The sequence below is a fragment of the Bemisia tabaci genome, chromosome 9 (assembly GCF_918797505.1).
Source record: "Bemisia tabaci chromosome 9, PGI_BMITA_v3".
Taxonomy (NCBI): Eukaryota; Metazoa; Arthropoda; class Insecta; order Hemiptera; family Aleyrodidae; genus Bemisia; species Bemisia tabaci.
This window is the reverse complement of record NC_092801.1, coordinates 21,598,163-21,611,563: the sequence shown is the minus strand read 5'-3', so window position 1 is coordinate 21,611,563 and position 13,401 is coordinate 21,598,163. Positions and strand designations below refer to the sequence as shown.

At 36.0% G+C, this 13,401-nt stretch overlaps 2 protein-coding genes across 6 annotated transcripts in view; one reads left to right on the top strand and one right to left on the bottom strand.

Moving 5' to 3' along the window:
* Vha100-2 (V-type ATPase subunit a family protein Vha100-2) overlaps nt 1–3,805 on the top strand; it is a 111,405-nt gene extending 107,600 nt beyond the window's left edge. For all 5 annotated transcript variants that reach the window (XM_019047965.2, XM_019047960.2, XM_019047959.2 and 2 more), the window contains one exon: nt 446–3,805. In XM_019047965.2, the coding sequence (XP_018903510.2) occupies nt 446–551 (106 nt within the window). In that variant the 3' untranslated portion in view covers nt 552–3,805. The remainder of the gene's footprint in view (nt 1–445) is intronic.
* On the bottom strand, nt 3,602–13,275 carry LOC109034649 (uncharacterized). Its single transcript, XM_019047901.2, has 9 exons — nt 12,521–13,275; nt 11,236–11,420; nt 10,454–10,636; nt 9,401–9,545; nt 8,687–8,861; nt 8,124–8,226; nt 7,122–7,282; nt 6,530–6,676; nt 3,602–5,895 (listed from the first exon to the last, which is right to left on the bottom strand). Exons 1-9 carry the CDS (start codon nt 12,892–12,894, stop codon nt 5,572–5,574), a joined length of 1,797 nt encoding a protein of 598 aa, XP_018903446.2. The 5' UTR covers nt 12,895–13,275; the 3' UTR covers nt 3,602–5,571.
* Between the last annotated feature and the right edge of the window lie 126 nt (nt 13,276–13,401).

Sequence of the window (13,401 nt, the reverse complement as noted above, 5' to 3'; positions counted from 1 at the left end):
GGACGCTGCATTGGTGATGCAGTAAACTCGCAAATTGACGAAATTTACGTGAAAGTTTTAATCCTTGGAAAAAAAACATTTACTTCATCAATAACTCATAGGTTAAGACAGAACTCTACAAAAAAGATGACACTCAGATTGAAAAATTAATGGTGTTATCAAGTTGATTTTTCTCCACATAATTACTTATTTCTCAACAATCATAATTTTTTCCAAAAAATCCAAACTCTACTGGAATGAAAAGTAAATTAATGTTTTTTAAAAAAATATAAACAAAATGTAAATAACTAAATTTTGTGAGATAGCCTAAATCAGAAAGGAGAATACTCATCAGAACTCACCAGCATTTCACTCTACATGTTCAGTTCAAAGTTTCTCCAAACATATATATTGAAGCATGTTTCCTGTCACTCACATTAATATTTTTTTCTCTTTTTTTCTTTAGGGTGGAATTCATGAGTAAATTCTACACGGGGACCGGATATGCCTTCCAACCGTTCTCTTTCAAACATATTCTTGAGAGTGAGGAATACACAAGTAATGAAGAATAAGGTTTTTTCAACGACTTCTTGTAATTTACCCGTATTTTACTCAAGTCTTAGGTATAAGTATACCATAATGTTACGCTTGGAAGCTTGCGCATTATACAATCATTCACTTTTTCGTTGTTAATTTTCATCTTCCCTGATAACACTATCTATCTTGCCTTTTATTTTCTCTTAAAGCAAAATTACTCTTTAGTTTTCTTTTTCTCTTTTCCTACCTCAGTGATTACAAACAAGTGAAATTTTGTTGGTCTTGCAATGAATGAAGATAATCCAAATTTCCACAACGCCTCCTATCGAAGCACAGCAAGTTTCAGTCAGTTTTAAAATTGGAAATAAAAAATCTCACTTAAAAGAGCCATCAGTTGTTGGGAGATTTTTTAAAAATCCATCATTTTTTTCTGAAAAAGATATTTCCCTCTTTGACTCCCTAGCCTCCAAATGTGAAGAAAAAAATTTGTAAGGAAAACTGAAGAAATTTTGTAATTACTCTCAGGTTTCAAGATTTCATTCCTCAAAAATTGTTTTAAAATAAATAGTTCAAGCTGTGATACTCAGTAGCATAGCCAAACATTATTAAGGGGGAATGCGGTAAAAAATCCTTCTTTGTCCATTATTAAAAAATCCTGAAGTCAGGTCATGGGGCATCTCGAAACCCCTGACTCTTCAATGTCTGCGTCTTTGGTGACGCTAACAAAATCTTAATCCCAAGTTTTAGAACTGAACCTCTTTAAATTTGCCAAAAATTGTAAAATTGTAATTGCCGTTTCTTCTCAGAGGAAATTCAAATTTCAGGAAAAAGTATCGTAACTTCCGATTGAGAAAAACTTTGTGGCAGAGATAGTGTGTTATCAGGACCCAATGTGATTTTGTGGCGGTGAGTGGCCCCTTGTGATTTGCTTTCCTTCTTTTAAGGTGTTTTTACATTAATTTTAAGCCTCTGACTACAGTTTAAGCAAGACCTGATCGTATAAACACACCAAAGGTCATAGATCCTGTTCTAAAACTAAAAGTAAGTGCTCATTCATGCTGAGGTCAAAATATGTTGTTCCATTTGTTTACTTAAAATATTATCATGTCTTTAATTTCTATTTAAAATATCATCGAATTGAAATGCTTAACTAAAGACATGAGTTTTGCAATGGTGGTTACTGCAACCAGAACTATTTTTGTAGTCAGTGTGAATGCTCTGTTTTTGTCAATATGGTAGGTGGAAAATTTTTATTTTGTTGACCTCAGGTCTCATAATACCAAGACACCTTTATGAGTAAGCCAAGAACCAAACCACTGGATCATAACTGAAATTTTTCAACAGTGATTTTTATGTCAAAATTTTTATTTTTATTCTTGTGATTAGTTTGTAAATTTTTTGAAACCTTAAAAAGTTGTAAGATTAGCTAGTATTTTTTTTCTCTCTTTTTTTCTTTTTTGTGCAAAAGATAGTAAAACTGGTAGAGCAAACACTATTTTTACTCTGATATATTTTTGGTTTTATTTTTGTAAAAATTTATCTATCAAGCCTGATTTTTAATAATTTTAAAGCGTATTTATCAAAGCTGTTTTTTTAAAAGTGCAAGCTTGTATGTATTTTCGACAGGCCATTGGCCTAGTTTAAGAGAAACATGGGGTAATACCTTAAGTGCCAAGTCAGTGGAGGTTGTGAGGAACTGTGAAAACTGTCAGAAATCAAAATTTCTCAAACCTCTAGGAAGAATTTTTTAGTTATTACTTTTTAACCTAAAATTCTAAAGTTGTCTTGAACGGATTGTTTTTATCTTACAGTAAATACTTGTGCTTTTTTTCGGGTCACGAAATAGTCATACTGAAGGAATCAATTTTTTTTATGAAGTTGACTGAACTCTGTTTTCCAATGGCCTTAAAAGTTATCTTTACTCATCCATTGCGTACAAGTAACGTGATTTGAGTCATGTGGAACTGCTGCAATCTGACCAAGATGTTTTGAAAAACTGAATTCTGAATATCAAAAATTTGTTAATGAAATATCAAAAAACAAGTTTATTTTCCCCTTGAGCTGTTACAGAGTCTTTTTATATTTCAAGTTTCATTCTTTGTATTCTAAACTGACTATCATCACAAATTATTTTTATACTCGTTTAGAAATTAATACTTCACTCTTTTACTCGGTTCTTAAAGCCTCCTTGTTTCCAATATTTTCACTTAAATCTGAGAAGGCTTATTTTGCTCTACGATTATCAAGGTACAAATATTTTTGTTTAAGATTTTTTTACTTTAATTGCTGGTGTATTTTTCTGACTATTGGATTATATCGTACCAACCCTTTGCTATGCATGCCGAATCAAATGAAACATTTTAGGCACCATCAGTTCAAGCAAATTGCATTTCCTATTTGCCCTGTGGTAGCTTAGATTTTGCAGGCAAAGGATTTTTGATTTATCTAGATTGTTCAAATGCTCCCTTGTAATCACGCATGCTCATCATATCATGCATTATCTATAAAACCAATGCTCTGCCTTTCGTTTAAAATTTTAGGACCACCTTAGCCGGAAAACTCAATTTTTAGAAGCCACCTACAGGTTTTAGGAGCAAAATTAACTTATTTCATACGCATCATGACTGCAAATCGTGCGTTGAGAGCATCACTGCTGCTTCATGACTGCAAGTTTAAAGAAATTGACGAAGTGCGTCAACTTTTTAGGGGCCACGATGGCCTAGTCCCCTCTATCTTTAAGCCTCAAAGCCTGCTTTCTAGACGCATTTGGTGAATGGTATCTGGGGAAGGCAGAAGACTGGATAAAATTCCCAATTTTATGAAGTTTGCAAAATTATTTGTTTTTATCTTTGGAAACTTGCATCATACATCATAGTGGATCACTTACTCTGTAAATTTTGCCCTTACTTCTTGTGCGAGAAAAAATTTAGAAAGTTTCAAAGTGGCTTGTATTATCAATTCCTGCCTTACTTCAAGACCAAGTGAGCACAGAAATTTGACCTCAAATAATTTTGACTAAAACTATAATTTTAGGGACCACATAAAAGACAACTCAGCCTATTTTAAGCCTCTATTCTTTCATAAGTTTTTTTCTTTTCTTTATTACATTTTATTTTATTTTTCCACTCATTGAACACCAATAATTCTCAATGACTAGTTTTTGTATCATATTTTGTAAGATGTATACTTGTAATTTTAAGTGCCTTGTGTATAATAATGTTGATGAATGATTCTACCTTGTTGATAAACTGTTTCTATAATTACAATAAAATATTACCAAAAACAATAAGATAGTTGAAACTGCTTGATACCCATCTTAGCATTGTTCTCCCAAGGAGTAAAGAGGCAGTTATGCAAGTTAAACCTTGCCTACGTGGGATTTTTTTACATGATTTGTCACAACAAAAAGTCCCCTTTATGAAGTAGCAATAAATATTGACCAATTCAATACTTCTCGCAGTTCCAAGTAGGTTCCTTGTGAAGCTCCAAGACCAATTGAGAAATAAATTAGAAAAGAAAGTGAGTGGAGAATTTGCATGCAAATTTTTTATTGCTTCATCTAAAAGTGCCTGAGGAGCTGATTTTGCAGTATTTTTTATAATTTTTTTCTGACATGGGAAATAGTATAAAAATTAATTTAAAAGTGAGAAATTGCTCCGCCTAGTGACGTCACCTGGCGGCATTTCCCATTTAATCACATGCATTTTAGCAGATTAGGTTATTTTGTCATACCTCCTCCAATAATTGTTCGATTATGAACCAAGGGTATCCTCGTGTTTAGCTCACTTGGTGACATACACTTGACACCAATTTATCAAATTTCAGACACCTGCAAATTCTCCATTGCGCGATATTTTGTTGTTCCCTCAATTGTTTGTGTTCATCAAGTTTAAATGATTTGTTTGGTTGTTTATTGTCTTCAATTATTACCTTCATTCCATTTAAATTCTAGATTTTTACTAAATTATCTCTCCGCGCCAACTCCTCGCAGAAACGTATGAGCCTCCAACAGTGATGGGAATGGCAAAAAATCGCTGAAGTTCCTTATGTGAGATTTGGTGCTAAGACAAAGCTTATGAAAACTACCCATGAAGAAAAGACCCTACAGGACTGTGGTATGATGATCTAATCCTACCATTCAGGAAAAAATTAGAAAATGTATCAAAATGCTAAATTTCCATATCGAATATTGTCGTACGAAGCATGCACCGAATCAGTCATAGTAACCATTTTTGCAGGGTGTACTAACAGCTGAAATAGTCTTTGTACCTGCATCATGCTATGAAAACGCTACCTGCAGGTTTACCATGATACTTAACGTGAAGTACGTATTAAGAGTGTAAGCAAAATATAAAGCTAGAGTAACAGTGATTGCTGATAATAGTAGTTAGCACTTATTCCATTTCGCTGTTTCTTTGTCTTTTTTCCTGATTGAACGTTAATCAATATGCAAGAAAATTTTATCCGTGAATCGATTGAGGTGTCGATCTTTACAAAAATTGAGGATTTCATTTTCCATCATGTTTAAAGACTATATCTTCATTCACATCGCATCAGTGCCGAAGCTTGGTATCTGCATGAATTTTATATTCATGGAAAGAAAAAGAAAGAGCAAGAAGGTGCTTCAATGATTTCATTTATTCTAAATTAAACTTGTGATTACCCATAATTTAACTATGATCATGAGCGTGAAGTATTCAATCTCATTTTCTATATATTTCTAATTATTTATCACACTTTCAATCATCGTGATCATGTTTTTCAACCCACCAGATCAATCTATCACAAATTAATTGTTTAAAATTATTTTATAGAGAGGAAAACTAACTATCTCCTTTAAATAGTCTCAGAAATTTTTCTTAATTTTTTGCATTATATAGAACTTATACGTTTTAAATTTTTACCCCTTCTTGAAATGCTTCTCAGCGTCTTTCTTATCTTCTGTTAGGAAATCAGTCCAGTCAGCTGTTTTTTCCTAATAACTGAATTTGATTTAAGTTGCCTCCAAAAAATTGTTTGACTTTTCAGCAAAGACCTTAAAAATTATACAATTAATTACCTTTCCTTAATGTTCGTCTTTACCGGCGTAACTTTTATCTTTCCCTTAACTGGTATGTTAGATTTACTGTTGAGTTTTCCCAAAGCATGGTCTCTTTCATCCTTGCTTTGAACTGCTGTGTTGGTTTTTCGGAGCAATGCAACTTTATATGAGTCCCTATGCGTACTGGCCCTTGACTGAGCAGCCTTACCAAGTGGTGCTGTCTCCAAATTGACCGGACTGTCGCAATCGGATTTGACAGTTTTGGCACCGTTTGAAATACGTGAATTCTCTCTTGTTTCTTTCATCTGATACTGCTCTAAAGCTTGCCGCTCCAACTCCTATAGGACAGGACAAAATTTTCTGTGAAAATAAAAACGGGATGTACGCCTCCCAGTGTAGCTTTTATTGTATGGAAAAGAACAGAAATTGGAAATTTTCTAGATGAACCTTAGTATTTTACAAACATTTTGGCACAAAAAATGTCCAAAATTCGAGTTCCAACAGGGTCTGGTTTTTGATAGATTCTATTTATATGAATTTGATTTGCAGCTCAAAATATTAAATTTAAAGAAATCAATTTTTAAAATTTCAATCTGCCATGTTCAAATCTCAATAGGCATAGTAAAAAGCCCTACAGCTTATAAATTACGAGGATACTCGAACATACTTCTAATCTAAGCTTTCTTTCTGCATACTGCAAAAAATGTATTGCAGTGTTGAAAAGTGACCACTTCATCCTCAATTAACTTACAATGCAGAGAGTTCCTGTTTTAAAGTCTCCAGTGTGTCCAAAAGACAGTATTGAATATCCTACAAAATATCCGGAAAATTTAATTGATATTTAATTACTTTTGTTTTCATATCATTTCATAATCTCCATAGTATTCTTTTCTTCAAATCATGAATTTTAAGGAAACTCCTTAAAAACTAGTAAACAAAAAGAAGAGAGAAAAATAAACGAAGGGAGTTCACCATGAAGGTCTCCTCTGAAGGAGTGATGGGTTTCTTGAGTAGATCATCCGCAGAGCTCTGATATTGTTCTATTGCCTCTTTTTCCAAGTCTGCAAAACATTTTTCAACATCAACTGGCAGACCCCGCTCAGCTTCCTGCTTTGATTTCTACCGGGGATAAACAAGTTAAATTTCAATGCACTGTTAATGAATGCCAGATCCTACAGCTCATGGGAATTTTAATCAACAACATTTAGTCCTTTGAAACTTTTCATTAATTATGTGTTTTTTCTTTATTACTTTCACTTTATGATGTTCAAATATTCCATTGATCCAATGTCATTAGAGGAATCGACCTATTTACGAATTTAATTTTGGAAAAAACGATCATGTAACACACCTATGTGATGGACCATATCAAAATCTTATTTACAGATAGATCAAATCTGATGAATGATGTTCAATATCAATAAAATGAATGAATAATTCTCAGTGAAATGGTATGTAAGACAACCAATTGCTCTTGAACAATTACTGTCAGTAATTCCGCGATTCTATTAATCAATTTAAGTTTTTAATTTAAAATATTAAAGTATGAAAGAGAATAAGTCACCTGGCTTGGTGAGTCAGTGTTATCAAGATGAGTTCGTACTTGTAAAGCAAAAGGATGGCTCATCATTCTTTTTGGTTTTTTCATATCCCTGCCTCGCTTTGGGTAGACTTTTTTCAACCAGGTTTTGACTTTTGTCAGTGCGGCTGCTACTTTCTCTGGGCCTGGAAATTGATTTAAATTTTTCAGAAACTAGCTATTAGCAAAACTCAGCTGAATAATACTGTAATGGTACACATAAAGCTACTTTTTTTCATACATTCACTGGGTCTCGGGCTAGGGGCAGCCCCATTTTGATTGTTAAATTTTTAGATTTTCACTCTCCCATGATGCAGAAAAAAACCTATCACCGTTCAAAATTTCTTAAAAAAGAAGAATCTGAAAATCAATCTGCCAAAAAATAGGGTAAACCTCCCCGGCAAAGGACAATTAGATCATGAAGCTCAAATCACTTCTTCTACACTCAGTCTAGCAAAGACCAAAAATTAATCCAAAACTTAGAGGATAACGTCTGCATAAATGTATGGTAGTTTTTTAAGCCTTAATTTATTTTGTGGGTGTAAAGCATAGCAACACAAGTGAAGATGATCACTGAGCAAGAGGGACTGAGCATCAAGTTTATGAAGATTTTGAAACTAAGTTGTAAAAATATCCAGCTTTCAAGACCTGCCAATGAACGAAGTTATCAGTATTTTAATAAATCCGAGTTCATCAATTTTTTTGGAAGAAAAAATTATGTATTCTCTCTTGTTCATGACAGTCAACGAATAATTTTTAAAGAGAAATTTTAGCATAATCTTTGCTAAATTGAATTCCTGAGCAATTAGTCATGTCAAATGGAATTGACAGACAATGGGACCACCAAGGTAACAACCTTTTGCTTTTTTAACTTCCTTTAAATGCCCCAGAAACTCTAAATTAAAAGAGGAGAAGAGGGAATTTTTCTCAACAGCAGCCCTTGAAATTGAAAATGGAGGCGTGTATGGATTCACAAGTAATACCTACCACCAGCACTATTCATCAAGCTATTACTGTAATCGTTGTCGTGAAGGGATGAAATAGGATGAGGGATGCGTGAACCTTGAGGTGTGAGAGAATTGTTGTACACCTGAAGAAGAATAAGAAATTTATGTACTTTTTTCTATTCATAAAAAACGAAAGTTTCATAGAAGTTACTCCGCAGGAAATTTCCCCCTAAATGACTTCATTATAATTGATTATGCGTGAAATTTCGTGCAATTTTCCTCCTTTTCTCAGGAATATTCTCTGAAATTTATATGTTAAATTTGTTTTTGACAATAGGTATTCTCTTGAGTAAATAAAATGTGAGTGGAAGTTTTAAAACTTTGCAATCAAGATGTGCAATTTTAGTTTCTCCATTGGTATGCAATCATCGTGCTTTCATAAGCAAAACTTTACATGTATTTTTTTGGGACATCATTGAGCCATTTTCCATTTTCAAGATTCGGAAGGCCTGAACGAACTCAAACTAAAGAAAAATCTTGTAAAAACCTATAAGTGTAAACTATCCTAAGAAATACCCATTTTGGTAGCACAAGTGTACTCACATTGATGGCAAGGGGATTCACTATAGTAGGGGTGGGAATAGGAGGTAGTAAGGAGCGCATCTGGTTTTGGAACGGAGGAGGGGTCTGATACATTGATGATCGAGCGGTACAATTTGTCACTGCTAGGAGTGGGCAGATTTGACGCGGAATCAGTGCATTATCTATGTTGAATATTCTGGCAACAAAATCGCAAACTATTAAGTCTTTGACGCTCTCTATCTTAACTCTTGTCTCTCAATCTAGGAAGCCTCTGAGTTTGTTCCTAAGGAATTTTGTTGCCAACTCTTAGCCTTCTCAAAAAAACTGTATGATTGCTCCGTCAAATATAGCGCAACTCAAATATATTATATCAAGTTAACGTTATCTTGGAACCTTGGTAAAATTATTTTAATTTTTCCCCTTTAGAATTTAGGAGGCCTATTCGTTTAAAAATTGACTATGACAATATAAACTCATTTAATGAGGAATTTTTCAGCATCTCTTTTGAAACACTTGCTACTGTTAATTAGAGGAAACCTGAATGTGAGTCCCTAGTTGCCATCCATAGGAATGGCCCTATTTATAAACTTTTTTGACAGTATTTGAGATTGTAAAAGGCTGATATTTTTTTAGCCTTTTTCTTGTGCCTGTTATAACGAGGAATGCAAGGAATCGTAAGTTGAAGCAACTAAATATCCTGAACTGAGTAATTTTGTAACACAGATACCTACTCACCGAGGCTGAATGTTTGACTGGAATCCCGAGACATTAACATCTAGGAACGGGCGATTTTTGTACCATTGTTTCGGACACCTTTTGGTTGACTGATAGGAGCACTTCCTGCTCTGGTATGCGAAACGACAACCTTGTGCAAATGAATCTAAAAAATATAGGCTACTTAGGATTTCATTTAGACAGATAATTCAAAACCATTAGTCATGAATAAATTATTTCTTAAATATATCTACCAAAAATCAAACCTAGAGCAATTCTTCATGAATTCTAATGTACTCATCTGACAAAGAAAAATAATTTTCAACAATGGGAGGACCATGTAATAATTTGGTATCTCATATTTTTAAAGTTGGAATCATCCCTTTTTTCTCTGTTGTAATTTAAAACCCTATCCTAAACTGAGAATGCCCTCATTTGAACTGTGCGCAGTCATACATACACCATGACCAGAGCAAACAGAATGCTAAAAACAATGCCCTATTAAAAAATAGCCGCACTTCGTAGTAGTTCATTTGTAATTTCTTTGTTCTTAAATTTTTAGTGTTTAAAAAGTTCAGCTGATATTTTAAGAGCATTTATAACACTTTTTCACTTAAATTTTACCTTAAATACCCAAGGAGGGTTTCCTAGGACGAATATTTAACAATTTTTTCTAAGAGGTGTCCCTTAAAAATTAACGAATGTTCCAAATACGTTTCACGCCGACCAGCGCCAGCGCAGCGACCGCACTGTGTTTGGCGCAATGCGTGAAGTATTCCTCCAGTCTTGTAGGCGCTAATCTGCTTTTCGCGCGGACCAGCGACCGCACTGTGTTTAGTGCAGTGCGTGAAGTATTCCTACAGTCTTGTAGGCGTTAATATGCTTTTCGCGCGGACCAGCGACCGCTCTGTGTTAGGCGCAATGCGTTAAGTATTCCCCCACTTTCGGAGGCGCAAATTGTTTATGACATTTTTTTTAAAAAAAAATCGTTGCTACCAGGGCAGTAGTTACAGAAGAGTTGAGTTCTAATGAATGTTACGAAGATTAAAGTTTTTTCGGTGCCCTTAAAATTACCAGTTGCTGTAGTTGTTCGCAAAGTAGAGACCAGATAGTGTTGGTTGTCGCCAAGCCAGAGTTGCTGTACAGATTTGGCTTGGATGAGGCCACGCAGTTTGAATTCATCGTAATACTCCAAATTCTGCTGGCAAAAAGAGGCTGAAGCAGAGAAATCACGGATGTGACTTACTGACTGGTCAACTGCAAAAAAGAGGATAACACTCAATTTCAAAGGATATATGGGGCGGTGGGGTCGTTCAAGTATTACGTAAGGCACTTAGGGGAGGGGAGTCCGAGCTTGTCTTACGGAGCTTTACGGAAGGGGTGGGGGGGGGGGGGTAAAGCCGAGTCTTACGCAAGCTTTTTGCAGTAAAAGAAAATGAAAAAATGTAAACAAAATGACAAAAATCGTCCTACTTAAACACCGGCATTTTCAAATTTTTCCGGCAGCCTTGCTTTTAGAGAAAGGGGTTTTGAAAAAATGTTAAAGGTACTGCAAAAAAAGTCTTATTTTCATCAAAATAATCAATTCCTAGGATACTTATTTTAATTCGAGACTAAACCAGCCGGTACTTTTAATTTCCGGGTGATTTATTTACATTTATTTTAAGCCTTATTAATTTATTTTGACATTGAAATGTTCGAAGTTATCTACTCTTACCCATGAACAACATGGCTAAAGAAGATAATAAGATGTAAAAGAAAAACAAATTTAAAAATAAAAATTACACAACACCAAATAAGGATGCATTCTTAATGGCAAAAATGACTGGGCAGAAGTTGAAGACAATGACGTGTACCTGTACTAACAAACTGTGGCAAGTGGTAATATCTGTTGGTCAACTGTGTTGATAAAAAATAGTTTTTCGAGTAGAGGGGTGGGCTCATGTAAATGGCACAATCTTGGCTGTTCATAGAGGTTCCACCTCCGCTGTTATTTGCCACCTTTTTCACTCTGTTGCTGTATTGTTTCAATTGATTCAACCTGAAACAAATCAACTACTTAAAGCTGCAAGAGAGAATGAATCATAAAATTTTGAATCAAGCAGTAAAGCACCCTTGAATAATGCATACCACCCATCATCAAGGATGCAAATGCAGCCGATTCAACGCTCAGAGTGTGTTTTTGCCTAATCGTTCCGTTGAAGGCGGACTGAACCAATCGCTCGAAACTACGATCTGCGTCATGGAAGTGGAAATTTTTATCTCGATGGGAAGGTAAGCAAGAAATTTACGTCTTTTTTACGTGCCTCAGTGCCCTCGTGTCCGAGTGTCCTCAGACGCGTCAAGCAATAGATCAATTTCACATCTATTGTATCAATTTATATTTCTGAGCAAAACAAGAGGAAAAATTTCCCGTTCTCTTACGTAAAAAAAAAAAAAAAAAAAAAAAAAAAAAAAAAAAACTTTCAAAGAATTAAAGGCATTTTTTCAAAACTTACAGTCTGTCAAAGTGAGCTTCCCGTATGATTTTGCTAAGAATCAACTTTTGCCCCTAGCCCCCCCCCCCCAAATTTTAGCGTACCCCAAAATCGTTTGACGTGCATAAGGAGACCATAGATAAGGTCTCCTCTGCAGATTTTGAATGAAATTGAACTAATAGATTCTATGAGGTATGGCTCTACTTAGATTTGGGGGACACCTGACGGACGGACACACATTTTTCCAAGTATGGTTATTTTGACTCCAGGGACCTTAAAACGTCTAGAAATGATGAAATTTCAACTTTTCTTTACTCCTTGGAGAATGACAATACGTCCTCTACCCCAGCGGGCCGATTATTGAAATTGATAGACAAAGCTATATACAAAGAAGACATAGGGGGTATAAAGCAATCCTATTGGTTGAAATGGGTGGTTCTCATAGACCAAGGGGGAAAATGATAGACTAACTGTCGGGTCTCTCGTGGGTTACCGTTACCTAGTCTATTACCTACCTCCTTTGTCCAACGCAACCACCCGCTTGTGTAGGATCCCTCCAAATCATTTTTGTCTTCTTTGTCTATTGCTTTGTCTATCAATTTCAATAATCAGTCCGCAGGGAAGCGAGAGAGTAAAAAACTTTAATTACATGAACATAGCGTACCTGCGAGCAGCGAAGCGGGTGTAAAGGCTGAAGTAGTAACCGACCTCTGGGAGCATCCAAGGCTCCCCATCCAGAGCGGAGGGGATCTCGGGGTCCTTGCCACGACCTCTGACGTCGCGATCCGCCACCGTGTAGAAGAACTCGCGGGCCTCGTCGTAGGGGTAGTCGCCGTAGCGGGCCAGCCGGCTGTTGGGGATCACGCGGCGGACGGTGCGCGCGCCCCCCGAGGCCCGTCGAAAGCGGGGGGGTCCGGTGGCGTGGAAGGCCCGCAGGAGCTCCTGGTTCTTCCGGGCGCACTCGCTCGTCTGCCAGCGCTCGTCGGCCAGGAAGCGGACGCGGCACAGCGCCGACTCCAACTCCGGGTCGTGCGCCATCCGGAAAACGGGCCCGTCGTGAGGTTAAGTTTTCTGTTTTCGTATTTGGAGTTTCGGAGGTTAGGAAAGCGCTTTCGGTCGGACTCCAGTCGCCGTGGATACTGTCCGGGCATTGAAGACGAATTTTCGCCACCGAATAGGCGAATGGAGAATTTCCAAACAAATTTTCTATTGCTTCATCTGAAAGTACTTAAATAGCTGATTTCACAGTATTTTTATATAATTTTTTTCTGATATGGGAAATTGTAAGAAAATAGATTTAAAAGTGAGAAAATGCACCTCCTAGTGACGTCAACTGGCGGCATTTTCCATTTAAACACATGTATTTTAGCAGATAAGATCATTTTGTCATATCTTCTCAAATAATTGTTCAATTTTCAACCCACCTCGGGAGATGGGTCGAGAATTTTGGATGTGATCGTCAGCATGAAAACCAAATGTTGAAGGCGCACGACGCACCGTCGCCCGGAGGGAATTTCGTTTCGTTGTAACGGAGGTTGGTAGTAA

Excerpts from the sequence above, each read along its gene's own strand:
- LOC109034649 (XM_019047901.2), bottom strand. The coding sequence starts at position 12,894 with ATGGCGCACGACCCGGAGTTGGAGTCGGCGCTGTGCCGCGTCCGCTTC. Across the intron at positions 8,862-9,400 it reads CAGTCAAACATTCAGCCTCG|AATATTCAACATAGATAATG; the intron begins GTGAGTAGGTAT and ends TTTTGTTGCCAG. Across the intron at positions 5,896-6,529 it reads CTTCAGAGGAGACCTTCATG|GAGTTGGAGCGGCAAGCTTT; the intron begins GTGAACTCCCTT and ends CCTGTCCTATAG.